The 19,226-nt window shown below is 54.2% G+C and overlaps 1 protein-coding gene across 5 annotated transcripts in view; it reads left to right on the top strand.

Annotated features, from left to right (window-relative positions):
* ano8b (anoctamin 8b) overlaps positions 1–19,226 on the top strand; it is a 105,974-nt gene that overhangs the window by 47,224 nt on the left and 39,524 nt on the right. For all 5 annotated transcript variants that reach the window (XM_086004373.1, XM_086004372.1, XM_086004374.1 and 2 more), the window contains exons 4-9: positions 626–764; positions 2,988–3,084; positions 12,093–12,209; positions 13,410–13,537; positions 14,571–14,732; positions 18,010–18,162. In XM_086004373.1, the coding sequence (XP_085860499.1) occupies positions 626–764; positions 2,988–3,084; positions 12,093–12,209; positions 13,410–13,537; positions 14,571–14,732; positions 18,010–18,162 (796 nt within the window). The remainder of the gene's footprint in view (positions 1–625; positions 765–2,987; positions 3,085–12,092; positions 12,210–13,409; positions 13,538–14,570; positions 14,733–18,009; positions 18,163–19,226) is intronic.

The following is a 19,226-nucleotide window of genomic DNA, read 5'->3' as shown; positions in this document are numbered from 1 at the left end:
GGCTGCGGTCCGTGTACTCGATCTGACTGCGGTCCGTGTACTCGAGCTGACTGCTGTCCGTGTACGCGAGCTGACTGCGGTCCGAGTACGCGAGCTGACTGCGGACCGTGTACGCGAGCTGACTGCGGTCCGTGTACTCGATCTGACTGCGGTCCGTGTACTCGAGCTGACTGCGGTCCGTGTACTCGATCTGACTGCGGTCCGTGTACTCGAGCTGACTGCGGTCTGTGTACGCGAGCTGACTGCGGTCCCTGTACGCGAGCTGACTGCGGTCTGTGTACACGAGCTGACTGCAGTCCGTGTACGCGAGCTGACTGCGGACCGTGTACGCGCTGACTGCGGTCCGTGTACGCGAGCTGACTGCGGTCCGTGTACACGAGCTGACTGCGGTCCGTGTACGTGAGCTGACTGCAGACCGTGTACGCGAGCTGACTGCGGTCCGTGTACGCGAGCTGACTGCGGTCCGTGTACGCGAGCTGACTGCGGTCCGTGTACGCGAGCTGACTGCAGTCCGTGTACGCGAGCTGACTGCAGACCGTGTACATGAGCTGACTGCGGTCTGTGTACACACTGGGCCTCTCTGAAGTTCGGTCAGTGACTCTGCTCTCTCCGTGTCTCCGAGCAGCTTGCTTCGAGGAGCTGAGGAGATGGGTCTGCGGAAGCCGGTGAAAGAGGAGTTTGGCGGAGGGTCGAGGGCGTTGTCCTGCGAGGAGGATTACATCTACGAAAACATCAAAAATGAAATCTATTTCTTCACTTCTCAGGTGAGGCCGTCCGGGGGGAGTTTCCGTTTCACCAACAGGTGTTAATATCAGAACAACACAAAAATCCTCAGAGACTTGAGCATAAAACCTAGGCTCCCACTGCAGTGCTGAGGGAGAGCTGCACTGTCGGAGGTGCCGTCTTTCAGATGAGACATTAAACCGAGGCCCCGTCTGCTCTCTCAGGTGGACGTAAAAGATCCCACGGCCACTATTTTGAAGAAGAGCAGGGGAGTTCTCCCCGGTGTCCTGGGGCCAATATTTATCCCTCAACCAACAATCACTAAAACAGATGATCTGGTCATTATCACCTTGCTGCTTGTGGGAGCTTGCTGTGCACAAATTGGCTGCCGTGTTTCCTACATTACAACAGTGACTACATTTCAGAATCCCATTTCTCTCCCCGTGTCTGTCTGTATCTGGTTAAGCAGCACCTCGATTTCAAAATTCTCATCCTTGTTTTTAAATCCCTCCATGGCCCTCGTCCCCTCCCTATCTCTGTAACCTCCTCCAGCCCCACAACCCTCCCGAGATTTCTGCGCTCCTCCAATTCTGGCCTCTGGAGCATCCCCGATTTCCATCGCTCCACCATTGGCGGCCGTGCCTTCAGCTGCCTGGGCCCCGAGCTCTGGAATTCCCTCCCTAAACCTCTCCGCCTCTCTCTCCTCCTTTAAGAGGCTCCTTAAAACCGACCTCTTTGACCAAGCTTTTGGTCACCTGCCCTAATATCTCCTTATACAAAAGCAAAATACTGCGGATACTGGAAATCTGAAATAAAAACAGAAAATGCTGGAAATACTCAGCAGGTCAGGCAGCATCTGTAGACAGAGAAGCAGAATTAACGTTTCCTGTTCTGATGAAGGGTCATCAACCTGAAACGTTAACTCTGTTTCTCTGTCTACAGATGCTGCCTGACCTGCTGAGTATCTCCAGCATTTTCTGTTTTTATTTTTAATTTCTCCTTATGTGGCTCGGTGTCAAATTTGTTGTCTTAAAATACTCCTGTGAAGCACCTTGGGACGTTTTACTACGTTAAAGGCGCTATATAAATACAAGTTGTTGTTGTTGTTGTACCCGTCTCTCACCAGTCCGTCTCTAACTGACTGCATCTCTTTACTTGCAATACCTGGCTCACACATTACCTATAAAATGCGGCTTGAATAAGCCCTTTCCCACTGGTCCTGCCTTGTGTCTATTCCACACCCCCCCCCCCCCCCGCCCCGCCACACACTCCCCGTCTATTAACCAACACAGCAGGTACATGACCCAGATACTGGGAATGGGACAACACATCAGCACCTCCTCTGTCAACTGCTTGACAGAGAGAGAGAGAGAGAGAGAGAGAGTGAGACAGAGACAGAGTGAGACAGAGCCGTGCGATGAAGGCAGAAATTACGACTTTGCTTTTGAAATGTACATGTTGCAGCCGTCCAAGAAATGGCAGCTCTGGGAGTTGCTGGCCAAACTCACTCACACAGCAAAGAGAAGCTGGATAAACACGAGGGAGAAAGGAATAGAAGGATATGGTGATAGGGTGAGATGAAGAGGGGTGGGAGGAGGCTCGTGTGGAGCAGAAACACCGGCATAGACCAGTTGGGTCGAATGGCCTGTTTCTGTGCTGTACATTCTACGTAACTCGTTGTAACTCATAGAGTCATACAGTCATAACGGCACAGAAGGAGGCCATTCGGCCCATCGAGTCCGTGCCGGCTCTCTGTGGAACAATCCAGTCAGTCCCATTCCCCCGCTCTATCCCCGTAGCCCTGCAAGTTTATTTCCCTCAAGTGTCTATCCAGTCTCCCCTTGAAAACATCGAGTGTCTCCGCTTCCACCACTCCCGTCGGCAGCGAGTTCCAGGTCCTCGCCACTCGCTGCATAAAAAAGTTCTTCCTCACATCCCGCCCTGTATCTCTTGCCCAAAACCTTAAATCTGTGTCCCCTAGTCCTTGTACCATCAACTAGTGGGAACAGCCTTTCCCCGTCTAGCCTATCCAAACCCGTCATAATCTTGTACACCTCGATCAAATCCCCCCTCAACCTCCTTTGCTCTAATGAAAACAAATCCAGCTTCTCCAACCTGTCCTTGTAGCTGAGATCCCCCCAATCCCCAGAACCATTCTGGTAAATCTGCCGAATCCCCTCGAGCCACGGTGAGAAATAAACAGCCGGGGTGGGGGGGGGGTTTTTGAAGCAAAGTGCAATGAGAATGGCTTTGTGTCTTCACAGGAACGCCAAAGCATCATCAGACACTGGCTCGATAACCTGCGAGCAACCCAGGGAGAGAGTCTACATAATATCCACTTCCTGGAGGGGCAGCCAATCAGTAAGTGGCGTTCCAATCAGGTAAAGCACAAGGGCACGCAGAAATTAAGTTTGCAAGTGGTGCGTTATCCAGCACACTGCCAGCCTTCCATGTTACCCAATATAACGCGAGCACGTTTCCCTCCTCACATCATCTCCTTGGCCTAACTCCTGAGCACAGAGATGGACAGCCCTCTCCAGTTTGAAGCTGAAATTGCCTTCAAGCCCCCAACTTCCTAAAGGTGTCCGCTGTGACTCAGTGGGCAGCACCCTCGCCTCCCAGTCCGAAGGTCGTGGATTCAAGCCCCCAACTCCAGAGACTCGAGCACAAAACCTTGTTGGAGGCAGGAGGCCATGTGATGAAACCTCGAGGAATACATCGAACCTAACAGAGTTGGGGGAGGGAAACTCAGTGGAGGGGGTTAATGTGGGCGGAGAACGTCAGGGGAGGGGGGGTTAATGTGGGCGGAGAACGTCAGGGGGAGGGGTTAATGTGGGCGGAGAACGTCAGGGGAGGGGGTTAATGTGGACAGAGAACGTCAGGGGGAGGGGTTAATGTGGACAGAGAACGTCAGGGGAGGGGGGGTTAATGTGGGCAGAGAACGTCAGGGGAGGGGGGGTTAATGTGGACAGAGAACGTCAGGGGAGGGGTTAATGTGGGCAGAGAACGTCAGGGGAGGGGTTAATGTGGGCGGAGAACGTCAGGGGAGGGGTTAATGTGGGCGGAGAACGTCAGGGGAGGGGTTAATGTGGGCAGAGAACGTCAGGGGAGGGGGTTAATGTGGACAGAGAACGTCAGGGGAGGGGTTAATGTGGACAGAGAACGTCAGGGGAGGGGGTTAATGTGGACAGAGAACGTCAGGGGGAGGGGTTAATGTGGGCAGAGAACGTCAGGGGAGGGGTTAATGTGGACAGAGAACGTCAGGGGAGGGGGTTAATGTGGACAGAGAACGTCAGGGGAGGGGTTAATGTGGACAGAGAACGTCAGGGGAGGGGTTAATGTGGACAGAGAACGTCAGGGGGAGGGGTTAATGTGGGCAGAGAACGTCAGGGGAGGGGTTAATGTGGACAGAGAACGTCAGGGGAGGGGTTAATGTGGACAGAGAACGTCAGGGGAGGGGGTTAATGTGGACAGAGAACGTCAGGGGAGGGGTTAATGTGGACAGAGAACGTCAGGGGGAGGGGTTAATGTGGGCAGAGAACGTCAGGGGAGGGGTTAATGTGGACAGAGAACGTCAGGGGAGGGGTTAATGTGGACAGAGAACGTCAGGGGAGGGGGTTAATGTGGACAGAGAACGTCAGGGGAGGGGTTAATGTGGGCGGAGAACGTCAGGGGAGGGGTTAATGTGGACAGAGAACGTCAGGGGAGGGGGTTAATGTGGACAGAGAACGTCAGGGGAGGGGGTTAATGTGGACAGAGAACGTCAGGGGAGGGGGTTAATGTGGACAGAGAACGTCAGGGGAGGGGGTTAATGTGGGCAGAGAACGTCAGGGGGGGGTTAATGTGGACAGAGAACGTCAGGGGGAGGGGTTAATGTGGACAGAGAACGTCAGGGGAGGGGGGTTAATGTGGACAGAGAACGTCAGGGGGAGGGGTTAATGTGGACACAGAACGTCAGGGGAGGGGTTAATGTGGACAGAGAACGTCAGGGGAGGGGTTAATGTGGACAGAGAACGTCAGGGGAGGGGTTAATGTGGACAGAGAACGTCAGGGGGAGGGGTTAATGTGGACAGAGAACGTCAGGGGAGGGGTTAATGTGGACAGAGAACGTCAGGGGAGGGGTTAATGTGGACAGAGAACGTCAGGGGGGGGTTAATGTGGACAGAGAACGTCAGGGGAGGGGTTAATGTGGACAGAGAACGTCAGGGGAGGGGTTAATGTGGACAGAGAACGTCAGGGGAGGGGTTAATGTGGACAGAGAACGTCAGGGGGAGGGGTTAATGTGGACAGAGAACGTCAGGGGAGGGGTTAATGTGGACAGAGAACGTCAGGGGAGGGGTTAATGTGGACAGAGAACGTCAGGGGGAGGGGTTAATGTGGGCAGAGAACGTCAGGGGAGGGGTTAATGTGGGCAGAGAACGTCAGGGGAGGGGTTAATGTGGACAGAGAACGTCAGGGGAGGGGTTAATGTGGACAGAGAACGTCAGGGGAGGGGTTAATGTGGACAGAGAACGTCAGGGGAGGGGGTTAATGTGGGCAGAGAACGTCAGGGGAGGGGTTAATGTGGACAGAGAACGTCAGGGGGAGGGGTTAATGTGGACAGAGAACGTCAGGGGAGGGGTTAATGTGGACAGAGAACGTCAGGGGAGGGGTTAATGTGGGCAGAGAACGTCAGGGGAGGGGTTAATGTGGGCAGAGAACGTCAGGGGAGGGGTTAATGTGGACAGAGAACGTCAGGGGAGGGGTTAATGTGGACAGAGAACGTCAGGGGAGGGGGTTAATGTGGACAGAGAACGTCAGGGGAGGGGTTAATGTGGACAGAGAACGTCAGGGGAGGGGGTTAATGTGGACAGAGAACGTCAGGGGAGGGGGTTAATGTGGGCAGAGAACGTCAGGGGGAGGGGTTAATGTGGGCAGAGAACGTCAGGGGAGGGGTTAATGTGGACAGAGAACGTCAGGGGAGGGGTTAATGTGGACAGAGAACGTCAGGGGAGGGGTTAATGTGGGCAGAGAACGTCAGGGGAGGGGTTAATGTGGGCAGAGAACGTCAGGGGAGGGGTTAATGTGGACAGAGAACGTCAGGGGAGGGGTTAATGTGGACAGAGAACGTCAGGGGAGGGGGTTAATGTGGACAGAGAACGTCAGGGGAGGGGTTAATGTGGACAGAGAACGTCAGGGGAGGGGGTTAATGTGGACAGAGAACGTCAGGGGAGGGGGTTAATGTGGGCAGAGAACGTCAGGGGGAGGGGTTAATGTGGGCAGAGAACGTCAGGGGAGGGGTTAATGTGGACAGAGAACGTCAGGGGAGGGGTTAATGTGGACAGAGAACGTCAGGGGGAGGGGTTAATGTGGGCAGAGAACGTCAGGGGAGGGGTTAATGTGGACAGAGAACGTCAGGGGAGGGGGGTTAATGTGGACAGAGAACGTCAGGGGAGGGGTTAATGTGGACAGAGAACGTCAGGGGAGGGGTTAATGTGGGCAGAGAACGTCAGGGGAGGTGTTAATGTGGACAGAGAACGTCAGGGGAGGGGTTAATGTGGACAGAGAACGTCAGGGGAGGGGGTTAATGTGGACAGAGAACGTCAGGGGGAGGGGTTAATGTGGACAGAGAACGTCAGGGGAGGGGTTAATGTGGGCAGAGAACGTCAGGGGAGGGGTTAATGTGGACAGAGAACGTCAGGGGGAGGGGTTAATGTGGACAGAGAACGTCAGGGGAGGGGTTAATGTGGACAGAGAACGTCAGGGGGGGGTTAATGTGGACAGAGAACGTCAGGGGAGGGGGTTAATGTGGACAGAGAACGTCAGGGGAGGGGTTAATGTGGACAGAGAACGTCAGGGGGAGGGGTTAATGTGGACAGAGAACGTCAGGGGGAGGGGTTAATGTGGGCAGAGAACGTCAGGGGAGGGGTTAATGTGGGCGGAGAACGTCAGGGGAGGGGTTAATGTGGACAGAGAACGTCAGGGGAGGGGGGTTAATGTGGACAGAGAACGTCAGGGGAGGGGTTAATGTGGACAGAGAACGTCAGGGGAGGGGTTAATGTGGGCAGAGAACGTCAGGGGAGGGGTTAATGTGGACAGAGAACATCAGGGGAGGGGTTAATGTGGGCAGAGAACGTCAGGGGAGGGGTTAATGTGGGCGGAGAACGTCAGGGGAGGGGTTAATGTGGACAGAGAACGTCAGGGGAGGGGTTAATGTGGACAGAGAACGTCAGGGGAGGGGTTAATGTGGACAGAGAACGTCAGGGGGAGGGGTTAATGTGGGCAGAGAACGTCAGGGGGAGGGGTTAATGTGGGCAGAGAACGTCAGGGGAGGGGGTTAATGTGGACAGAGAACGTCAGGGGGAGGGGTTAATGTGGGCAGAGAACGTCAGGGGGAGGGGTTAATGTGGGCAGAGAACGTCAGGGGAGGGGTTAATGTGGGCAGAGAACGTCAGGGGAGGGGTTAATGTGGGCGGAGAACGTCAGGGGAGGGGTTAATGTGGACGGAGAACGTCAGGGGAGGGGTTAATGTGGACAGAGAACGTCAGGGGAGGGGTTAATGTGGGCAGAGAACGTCAGGGGAGGGGTTAATGTGGGCAGAGAACGTCAGGGGAGGGGTTAATGTGGGCAGAGAACGTCAGGGGGAGGGGTTAATGTGGACAGAGAACGTCAGGGGAGGGGTTAATGTGGACAGAGAACGTCAGGGGAGGGGTTAATGTGGACAGAGAACGTCAGGGGGAGGGGTTAATGTGGACAGAGAACGTCAGGGGAGGGGTTAATGTGGACAGAGAACGTCAGGGGAGGGGTTAATGTGGGCAGAGAACGTCAGGGGGAGGGGTTAATGTGGGCAGAGAACGTCAGGGGAGGGGTTAATGTGGGCAGAGAACGTCAGGGGAGGGGTTAATGTGGGCAGAGAACGTCAGGGGGAGGGGTTAATGTGGACAGAGAACGTCAGGGGAGGGGTTAATGTGGACAGAGAACGTCAGGGGAGGGGTTAATGTGGGCAGAGAACGTCAGGGGAGGGGTTAATGTGGACAGAGAACGTCAGGGGAGGGGGGTTAATGTGGGCAGAGAACGTCAGGGGAGGGGTTAATGTGGACAGAGAACGTCAGGGGGAGGGGTTAATGTGGACAGAGAACGTCAGGGGAGGGGTTAATGTGGACAGAGAACGTCAGGGGAGGGGTTAATGTGGACAGAGAACGTCAGGGGAGGGGTTAATGTGGGCGGAGAACGTCAGGGGAGGGGTTAATGTGGACAGAACGTCAGGGGAGGGGTTAATGTGGACAGAGAACGTCAGGGGAGGGGTTAATGTGGGCAGAGAACGTCAGGGGAGGGGTTAATGTGGACAGAGAACGTCAGGGGAGGGGTTAATGTGGGCGGAGAACGTCAGGGGAGGGGGTTAATGTGGGCAGAGAACGTCAGGGGAGGGGTTAATGTGGACAGAGAACGTCAGGGGAGGGGTTAATGTGGACAGAGAACGTCAGGGGGAGGGGTTAATGTGGACAGAGAACGTCAGGGGAGGGGTTAATGTGGGCAGAGAACGTCAGGGGAGGGGTTAATGTGGGCAGAGAACGTCAGGGGGAGGGGTTAATGTGGACAGAGAACGTCAGGGGAGGGGTTAATGTGGACAGAGAACGTCAGGGGAGGGGTTAATGTGGGCAGAGAACGTCAGGGGAGGGGTTAATGTGGGCAGAGAACGTCAGGGGAGGGGTTAATGTGGACAGAGAACGTCAGGGGAGGGGTTAATGTGGGCGGAGAACGTCAGGGGAGGGGGTTAATGTGGGCAGAGAACGTCAGGGGAGGGGTTAATGTGGACAGAGAACGTCAGGGGAGGGGTTAATGTGGACAGAGAACGTCAGGGGGAGGGGTTAATGTGGACAGAGAACGTCAGGGGAGGGGTTAATGTGGACAGAGAACGTCAGGGGAGGGGTTAATGTGGACAGAGAACGTCAGGGGGAGGGGTTAATGTGGGCAGAGAACGTCAGGGGAGGGGTTAATGTGGACAGAGAACGTCAGGGGAGGGGTTAATGTGGACAGAGAACATCAGGGGGAGGGGTTAATGTGGGCAGAGAACGTCAGGGGAGGGGTTAATGTGGACAGAGAACGTCAGGGGAGGGGTTAATGTGGACAGAGAACGTCAGGGGAGGGGTTAATGTGGGCAGAGAACGTCAGGGGAGGGGTTAATGTGGACAGAGAACGTCAGGGGGAGGGGTTAATGTGGACAGAGAACGTCAGGGGAGGGGTTAATGTGGGCAGAGAACGTCAGGGGAGGGGTTAATGTGGACAGAGAACGTCAGGGGAGGGGTTAATGTGGACAGAGAACGTCAGGGGAGGGGTTAATGTGGACAGAGAACGTCAGGGGAGGGGTTAATGTGGGCAGAGAACGTCAGGGGAGGGGTTAATGTGGACAGAGAACGTCAGGGGGAGGGGTTAATGTGGACAGAGAACGTCAGGGGAGGGGTTAATGTGGGCAGAGAACGTCAGGGGAGGGGTTAATGTGGACAGAGAACGTCAGGGGAGGGGTTAATGTGGACAGAGAACGTCAGGGGGAGGGGTTAATGTGGACAGAGAACGTCAGGGGAGGGGTTAATGTGGACAGAGAACGTCAGGGGAGGGGTTAATGTGGGCAGAGAACGTCAGGGGGAGGGGTTAATGTGGACAGAGAACGTCAGGGGGAGGGGTTAATGTGGGCAGAGAACGTCAGGGGGAGGGGTTAATGTGGACAGAGAACGTCAGGGGAGGGGTTAATGTGGGCAGAGAACGTCAGGGGGAGGGGTTAATGTGGGCAGAGAACGTCAGGGGGAGGGGTTAATGTGGGCAGAGAACGTCAGGGGAGGGGTTAATGTGGGCAGAGAACGTCAGGGGAGGGGTTAATGTGGGCGGAGAACGTCAGGGGAGGGGGTTAATGTGGGCAGAGAACGTCAGGGGAGGGGTTAATGTGGACAGAGAACGTCAGGGGAGGGGTTAATGTGGACAGAGAACGTCAGGGGAGGGGGTTAATGTGGACAGAGAACGTCAGGGGAGGGTTAATGTGGACAGAGAACGTCAGGGGGAGGGGTTAATGTGGACAGAGAACGTCAGGGGAGGGGTTAATGTGGACAGAGAACGTCAGGGGGAGGGGTTAATGTGGACAGAGAACGTCAGGGGAGGGGTTAATGTGGACAGAGAACGTCAGGGGAGGGGTTAATGTGGACAGAGAACGTCAGGGGAGGGGTTAATGTGGACAGAGAACGTCAGGGGGAGGGGTTAATGTGGACAGAGAACGTCAGGGGAGGGGTTAATGTGGACAGAGAACGTCAGGGGAGGGGGTTAATGTGGACAGAGAACGTCAGGGGAGGGGTTAATGTGGACAGAGAACGTCAGGGGGAGGGGTTAATGTGGGCAGAGAACGTCAGGGGAGGGGTTAATGTGGACAGAGAACGTCAGGGGAGGGGTTAATGTGGGCAGAGAACGTCAGGGGGAGGGGTTAATGTGGACAGAGAACGTCAGGGGAGGGGTTAATGTGGGCAGAGAACATCAGGGGAGGGGTTAATGTGGGCAGAGAATGTCAGGGGAGGGGTTAATGTGGACAGAGAACGTCAGGGGAGGGGGTTAATGTGGGCAGAGAACGTCAGGGGAGGGGTTAATGTGGACAGAGAACGTCAGGGGAGGGGGGTTAATGTGGACAGAGAACGTCAGGGGAGGGGTTAATGTGGACAGAGAACGTCAGGGGGAGGGGTTAATGTGGGCAGAGAACGTCAGGGGAGGGGTTAATGTGGACAGAGAACGTCAGGGGAGGGGTTAATGTGGGCAGAGAACGTCAGGGGGAGGGGTTAATGTGGGCAGAGAACGTCAGGGGAGGGGTTAATGTGGACAGAGAACGTCAGGGGGAGGGGTTAATGTGGGCAGAGAACGTCAGGGGAGGGGTTAATGTGGACAGAGAACGTCAGGGGGAGGGGTTAATGTGGGCAGAGAACGTCAGGGGGAGGGGTTAATGTGGACAGAGAACGTCAGGGGGAGGGGTTAATGTGGGCAGAGAACGTCAGGGGGAGTGGTTAATGTGGACAGAGAACGTCAGGGGAGGGGTTAATGTGGGCAGAGAACGTCAGGGGAGGGGTTAATGTGGACAGAGAACGTCAGGGGAGGGGTTAATGTGGACAGAGAACGTCAGGGGAGGGGTTAATGTGGACAGAGAACGTCAGGGGAGGGGTTAATGTGGACAGAGAACGTCAGGGGGAGGGGTTAATGTGGGCAGAGAACGTCAGGGGAGGGGTTAATGTGGACAGAGAACGTCAGGGGGAGGGGTTAATGTGGACAGAGAACGTCAGGGGGAGGGGTTAATGTGGGCAGAGAACGTCAGGGGAGGGGTTAATGTGGGCAGAGAACGTCAGGGGAGGGGTTAATGTGGGCAGAGAACGTCAGGGGAGGGGTTAATGTGGACAGAGAACGTCAGGGGAGGGGTTAATGTGGACAGAGAACGTCAGGGGGAGGGGTTAATGTGGGCGGAGAACGTCAGGGGAGGGGTTAATGTGGACAGAGAACGTCAGGGGAGGGGTTAATGTGGACAGAGAACGTCAGGGGGGAGGGGTTAATGTGGGCGGAGAACGTCAGGGGAGGGGTTAATGTGGGCAGAGAACGTCAGGGGAGGGGTTAATGTGGGCAGAGAACGTCAGGGGGAGGGGTTAATGTGGGCAGAGAACGTCAGGGGGAGGGGTTAATGTGGGCAGAGAACGTCAGGGGAGGGGTTAATGTGGGCAGAGAACGTCAGGGGGAGGGGTTAATGTGGGCGGAGAACGTCAGGGGAGGGGTTAATGTGGGCAGAGAACGTCAGGGGAGGGGTTAATGTGGACAGAGAACGTCAGTGGGAGGGGTTAATGTGGGCAGAGAACGTCAGGGGGAGGGGTTAATGTGGACAGAGAACGTCAGTGGGAGGGGTTAATGTGGGCAGAGAACGTCAGGGGGGGGTTAATGTGGACAGAGAACGTCAGGGGAGGGGTTAATGTGGACAGAAAACGTCAGGGGAGGGGGGTTAATGTGGGCAGAGAACGTCAGGGGAGGGGGGTTAATGTGGGCAGAGAACGTCAGGGGGAGGGGTTAATGTGGGCAGAGAACGTCAGGGGAGGGGGGTTAATGTGGGCAGAGAACGTCAGGGGAGGGGTTAATGTGGGCAGATAACGTCAGGGGAGGGGGGTTAATGTGGGCAGAGAACGTCAGGGGAGGGGGTTATTGTGGGCAGATAACGTCAGGGGAGGGGGTTAATGTGGGTGGAGAACGTCAGGGGAGGGGGTTAATGTGAGCAGAGAACATCAGGGGAGGGGGTTAATGTGGGCAGTGGTGGGGAGGGAATGTCAGGGAGGGGAGGGAATTCCTGTGGGGTTATTTGGATATTGACGAGTCCGTGTTGTGTCCAGTTGCAGAGCTCAAGACCCGAGGGATTATTCAGCAAGTCCTTCCGATCCACGAGCAGCGCATCCTCAACCGATTGGTGAAATCGTGGGTTCAGGCCGTCTGTGAGTCACAGCCAGTAGGTGTGTAGAGGTGCTGGCTAACGCTGCTTACTGCTTTATTGGTGAATTAAATGGACAATCCACAGACTGAATCTTGATTTATATCATTTTTCCTGCCAGTCTTTTCAAATTTGCTGGTGTCCTGCACCGTGGGGCCGTCCTGGTGTCCTGCACCATGTGGCTCTCTTGGTGTCCTCCACCGTGGGGCTCTCCTGGTGTCCTCCACCGTGGGGCTCTCCTGGTGTCCTGCACCGTGGGGCTCTCCTGGTGTCCTGCACCGTGGGGCTGTCCTGGTGTCCTGTACCGTGGGGCCTCCTGCACCGTGGGGCTCTCCTGATGTCCTGCACTGTGGAGCTCTCCTGGTGTCCTGCACCGTGGGGCTCTCCTGGTGTCCTGCACCGTGGGGCTCTCCTGGTGTCCTGCACCGTGGGGCTCTCCTGGTGTCCTGCACCGTGGGGCTCTCCTGGTGTCCAGCACCGTGGGGCTCTCCTGGTGTCCTGCATCGTGGGGCCGTCCTGGTGTCCTGCACCGTGGGGCTGTCCTGGTGTCCTGCACCGTGGGGCTCTCCTGGTGTCCTGCACCGTGGCGCTCTCCTGGTGTCCTGCACCGTGGGGCTCTCCTGGTGTCCTGCACCGTGGGGCTCTCATGGTGTCCAGCACCGTGGGGCTCTCCTGGTGTCCTGCACCGTGGGGCTCTCCTGGTGTCCAGCACCGTGGGGCTCTCCTGGTGTCCTGCACCGTGGGGCTCTCCTGGTGTCCTGCACCGTGGGGCTCTCCTGGTGTCCTGCACCGTGGGGCTCTCCTGGTGTCCTGCACCGTGGGGCTCTCCTGGTGTCCTGCACCGTGGGGCTCTGCTGGTGTCCTGCACCGTGGGGCTATCCTGGTGTCCTCCACCGTGGGCTGTCCTGGTGTCCTCCACCGTGGGGCTCTCCTGGTGTCCTCCACCGTGGGGCCTCCTGGTGTCCTGCACCATGGGGCTCTCCTGGTGTCCTGCACCGTGGGGCTATCCTGGTGTCCTCCACCGTGGGCTGTCCTGGTGTCCTCCACCGTGGGGCTCTCCTGGTGTCCTCCACCGTGGGGCCTCCTGGTGACCTGCACCGTGGGGCTCTCCTGCACCGTGGGGCTTGGGCCTTCACCGAGGCCTTTGCTGTTCCTAGCATTTCCTGTGTAATCTGAACCTTCTTTTCAGCTGATGAATCTTCCTTCTTTTTCTCTGTTCCAGACGAGATCTGTGACTATTTTGGGGTTAAAATCGCGATGTACTTCTCCTGGCTCGGATACTACACGTGGTGTATGATTTACCCGGCCGTGATTGGTCTTGGGCTCTGGACATTTACAGAGTCTGACCAGGTACAGTCAACAATGTCTGATTTACTCAACTCTCATTGGCCACAAATCACTCCCGAATTCCCAGTGCACCAAGAATGTGAAGCCGGAATATTCCCCTTGTACGCCGGGATTTGTGCTAATTGTAGGTTAGTGTGAGAGGCTCCAGTCAAACAGTTGGGTTCTCAGTGAAGGATGTGCTTCAAAGCTTTATTGGAACCGACGATGGGGGTGACCATTTTCATTTACCACCCACAGCCTTTGGTGCCAGCTGTGGCTCAGGGAGTGGCACGCTCACCTCTGAGTCAGAAAGTTGTGGGTTCAAGTCCCACTCCAGAGACTCAAGCCACACAATCTAGGCTGACACTCCAGCGCAGTGCTGAGGGAGTGCCGCACTGTCGGAGGGGCGGTACTGAGGGAGCACCGCACTGTCGGAGGGGCAGTACTGAGGGAGCGCCGCACTGTCGGAGGGGCAGTACTGAGGGAATGCCGCACTGTCGGAGGGGCAGTACTGAGGGAGCGCCGCACTGTCGGAGGGGCAGTACTGAGGGAGCGCCGCACTGTCAGAGGGGCAGTACTGAGGGAGCACCGCACTGTCGGAGGGGCAGTACTGAGGGAGCGCTGCACTGTCGGAGGGGCAGTACTGAGGGAGCGCCGCACTGTCGGAGGGGCAGTACTGTGGGAGCGCCGCACTGTCGGAGGGGCAGTACTGAGGGAGCGCTGCACTGTTGGAGGTGACGCCTTTCGGATGAGATGTTAAACCGAGGCCCCGTCTGTTCTCTCAGGTGGACGTAAACGATCCCACGGCACTATTTTGAAGACGAGTAAGGGAGTTCTCCCCAGTGTCCTGGGGCCAATATTTATCCCTCAACCAACATCACTAAAACAGATTAGCTCTTTGTGGGATCTTGCTGTGCGCAAATTGGCTGCCGCGTTTCCTACATTAGAACAGTGACTACACTCCAAAAAAAAGTACTTTATTGGCTGTGAAGCACTTTGTGACATCCTGAGGTCGTGAAAGGCGCTATAGAAATGTGAGTCTTTCTTTCTTTAACAGATCAGCCGTGATGTGATCTGTGTGGTCTTTGCCCTGTTTAACGTTGTGTGGACCACGTTATTTCTGGAGGGTTGGAAGCGTCAGAGTGCGGAGCTTGCCTACCGATGGGGAACGTTAGACCGGCCAGCAGAGCTCATTGAGGAGCCCAGGTCCCAGTACAGGGTGAGTGTGGCTCGAATATCGGCCGTATATTTACGAGCGTGTATAAAATGTGACGCAAAAGGGGTCCAAAGTGTAAACTGGTGAGGAAATCCCTGTTCGTAAATTACAGAGAATTCACAGCACAGAAACAGGCCATTCGGCCCGACTGCTCCATGCCGGTGTTTCTGCTCCACACCAGCCTCCTCCCGCCCCTCTTCATCTCACCCCATCAACATATCCTTCTATTCCTTTCTCCCTCGTGTGTTTATCCAACTTCCCCTTAAATCCATCTCTGCTATTCGCCTCAACCACTCCCTGTGGGAGCGAGTTCCACATTCTCACCACCTTCTGGGTGAAGAAGTTTCTCCTGAATTCACAATTGGATTTATTAGTGACGATCTTATATTTATGGCCCCTAGTTCTTTTTAAACTGCATTATCCTCGCCTAAAAATTATTTTGCCCCCATTTGTAATCTGCTGCCAAGTTAATATTGAGGGAAAATAAACCTTGTTCAGAGCTTGTTAACCTCAGAAGTCTGTTCACTGAACCTTTCTGTGTAGAAACAATTCAAAGACTAAAAAATCTAATAGAATTTTTTGATGAAGTAACAGAGAGGATTGATGAAGGGAATGCACCTTCCCTGATGAAGGGATGTTGTCTACATGGATTTTCGGATGGTGTTTGACAAAGTACCACATAGAAGGCTGGTTAACAAAATTGAGGCTCATGGAATAGGTGGGTCAGTGGCAGCTTGGATAAGGAATTGGCTCAAGGACAGAAAACAGCGAGTTGTGGTAAATGGCTGTTTTTCAGACTGGAGGATGGTAGACAGTGGTGTTCCCCAAGGGTCAGTGCTGGGGCCACTGCCTTTTTTTGATACAGGAAACTCTCGTTTAAATGGCACTTAATTAACCAGCAAAATTCAGGAGTAGGTTTTGAGGCTTCCGTATACTGTATAATTGCGGCTGTGTAACCGGGGATCTCGGACCTTTTGCCGTGTAACCATGGCTCCTGCACCTCTGGTTGTGTAACCGGGTCCCCTGTACCTGTGTTACGGGGCTCCAGCACTTCTGGCTGTGTGACAGGGCTCTCGTACCTTGGGCCATTGTCACTCCATGTCCCTTCTTCCTTATCCAGAATTTTTAATCAACCGGCACCATCCCGGTCCCGTCGGTGCCGGATACCAAAGAGTTTCCTGTATATATAAATGACCTGGATATTGGAATACAGAGTAGAATTTCTAAATTTGCCGATGACACCAAACTTGGGGGTGTGGCAAACAGTGATGATGATACCAATCGACTGCAACAGGACATAGAAAGGCTCGCAGAATGGGCAGACAAGTGGCAGATGGAATTTAATACAGAGAAGTGTGAGGTGATGCATTTTGGTGTGGAGATGCCGGAGTTGGACTGGGGTGGACAAATGTAAGAAGTCACACAACACCAGGTTATAGTCCAACAGTTTTATTTGAAATCACAAGCTTTCGGAGTGCTGCTCCTTCACCTGACGAAAGAGCAGCGCTCCGAAAGCTTGTGATTTCAAATAAAACTGTTGGACTATAACCTGGTGTTGTGTGACTTCTTACAGTTATGCATTTTGGCAGAAGGAACAGGGAGAGGCAATATACACTTAATGGCACAGTTTTAAAGAGTGTGCAGGGACAGAGGGACCTGGGAGTTAATGTGCATAGGTCCCTGAAGGTGGCGGGACATATTGAGAGAGTGGTTAGCAAAGCATATGGGATCTTGGGCTTCATAAATAGAGGTATTGAGTACAAAAGTAGAGAAGTTATGCTGAACCTTTATAAAGCGCTGGTTAGGCCACAACTGGAGTATTGCATCCAGTTCTGGTCACCACACTTTAGGAAGGATGTGAAGGCCCTTGAGAGGGTGCAGAGGAGATTTACCAGAATGGTTCCGAGGATGGGGGATCTTAGCTACAAGGACAGGTTGGAGAAGCTGGATTTGTTTTCATTAGAGTAAAGGAGGTTGAGGGGTGATTTGATCGAGGTGTACAAGATTATGACGGGTTTGGATAGGCTAGATGGGGAAAGGCTGTTCCCACTAGTTGATGGTACAAGGACTAGGGGACACAGGTTTAAGGTTTTGGGCAAGAGATACAGGGGGGACGTGAGGAAAAACTTTTTTACGCAGCGAATGGCAATGACCTGGAATTCGCTGCTGACGGAAGTGGTGGAAGCGGAGACACTCAATGTTTTCAAGGGGAGACTGGATAGGCACCGGAGGGAAATAAACTTGCAGGGCTCCGGGGATAGAGCGGGGGAATGGGACTGACTGGATTGCTCTACAGAGAGCGGCATGGATTCGATGGGCCAAATGGCCTCCTTCTGTGCTGTTATGACTCTATGATATTCTCATTGAGCCAGAGGGCAAGATGTTCCCCAGCCCCCTAGAGGTCTGCAATGAGTAGCTACCTTCTGAGGAACAGGGCTATGCCACCCATCACCCATTCTCTATCATGGCCCCTCAAATGCCAGCTGACTCGGTGAGTATAACTCGGAGCTTGATGAGTTGCCTGGTAACGTGGAACTCGCTACCACAGGGAGTGGTCGAGGCGAATAGCGTCGATGCATTTCAGGGGAAGCTGGATAAACACACGAGGGAGAAAGGAATAGAAGGATATGGTGATGGGGTGAGATGAAGAAGGGTGGGAGGAGGCTGGTGTGGAGCAGAAACACCGGCACGGAGCAGTCGGGCCGAACGGACCGTGTTGTAAAATTCTATGTAATTCGAAGTAAAGAGCTAACCCCTTAGCATGGACTAGAGTCACGTGAAGCCCAGACCGGGTAAGATCCCATGGCACCCTTTCGAAGAAGAGCAGGGGAGTTCTCCCTGGTGTCCTGGAGCCAATATTTATCCTTCAACCAACATCACTAAAACACATTATCTGGTCATTTATCACATTGCTGTTTGTGGGAGCTTGCTGCGTGCAAATTGACTGCCGCGTTTCCTACATTAACAGTGACTACACTTCAAAATGACTTAATTGGCTGTAAAGCACTTTGGGATGTCCTCAGGCCATGAAAGGCGCTATAGAAATGCAAGTCTTTTTATAGTAGCATGTGGTGCCTGAAATGGAGAAGTGTTGCACTCCGGACACTAACAACCCTCATAAAAACAACAGAAAATGCTGGAAAACCTCGGCAGGCCAGGCAACATCCGCGGAGAGAGAAACAGAGTTAACGTTTCAGGTCAAAACCTTGATAAGCAGACAAGTTGCCGCACTGTTTGCTGTACGATGTTTTTAATGCTTCTCATCTCTCTCCCCCGACAGGGTGTCAAACGAGTCAGCCCAGTTACGGGTTGCGAGGACTTCTATTACCCGCCTTGGAAACGGAGGTTGTTCCAGTATTTTGTCAGTCTTCCTGTCTGTCTCTTCTGTCTCTGCATTGTCTTCCTGACCATGTTAATCTGCTTTGAACTGCAGGTCAGTGCCAGCCACCTGCTCAGGCTCTTGAGTCGAGGCTTCGCGACGATCCCTTTGTAGAGTCCTGTCCAACACAAAGGCGAAGCGTTATTGTAACTCTGCTGTAACGCGAAGCCTCAACACATGGCAGGAAACTGCGTCTACACTCCTCGCGACATTCCGTGATTTAACAGGGAGTGATATCGATCGATCCCTATTCCTGCAACTATCAAATGTTTAGAGTTAGAGAAATGTAGAACAAACTCTCCGCTCGCAGAGAAAACTGCTTCAGGGCACTGCAAATCCCAATTCAAGCTAAAAGTCTCAATGGGTAAAATCAATTCTCCTTTGCTCCCACTGTACACAATCCCAATGGACCAAACCCCTTCCCATTCCCTCCCACTGTACACAATCCCAATGGACCAAACCCCTTCCCATTCACTCCCACTGTACACAATCCCAATGGACCAAACCCCTTCCCATTCACTCCCACTGTACACAATCCCAATGGACCCAAACCCCTTCCCATTCACTCCCATTGTACACAATCCCAATGGACCCAAACCCCTTCCCATTCACTCCCACTGTACACAATCCCAATGGACCAAACCCCTTCCCATTCACTCCCACTGTACACAATCCCAATGGACCAAACCCCTTCCCATTCACTCCCACTGTACACAATCCCAATGGACCAAACCCCTTCCCATTCACTCCCACTGTACACAATCCCAATGGACCCAAACCCCTTCCCATTCATTCCCACTGTACACAATCCCAATGGACCAAACCCCTTCCCATTCACTCCCACTGTACACAATCCCAATGGACCAAACCCCTTCCCATTCACTCCCACTGTACACAATCCCAATGGACCCAAACCCCTTCCCATTCACTCCCACTGTACACAATCCCAATGGACCAAACCCCTTCCCATTCACTCCCACTGTACACAATCCCAATGGACCAAACCCCTTCCCATTCACTCCCACTGTACACAATCCCAATGGACCAAACCCCTTCCCATTCACTCCCACTGTACACAATCCCAACGGACCAAACCCCTTCCCATTCACTCCCACTGT

Source organism: Somniosus microcephalus, chromosome 13, assembly GCF_052327205.1.
Source record: "Somniosus microcephalus isolate GS21.2 chromosome 13, FLI_Smic_1.0, whole genome shotgun sequence".
NCBI classification, from domain to species: Eukaryota; Metazoa; Chordata; class Chondrichthyes; order Squaliformes; family Somniosidae; genus Somniosus; species Somniosus microcephalus.
Note: the sequence above shows the minus strand (reverse complement) of the source record. Positions and strands in the feature narration are given on the sequence as shown.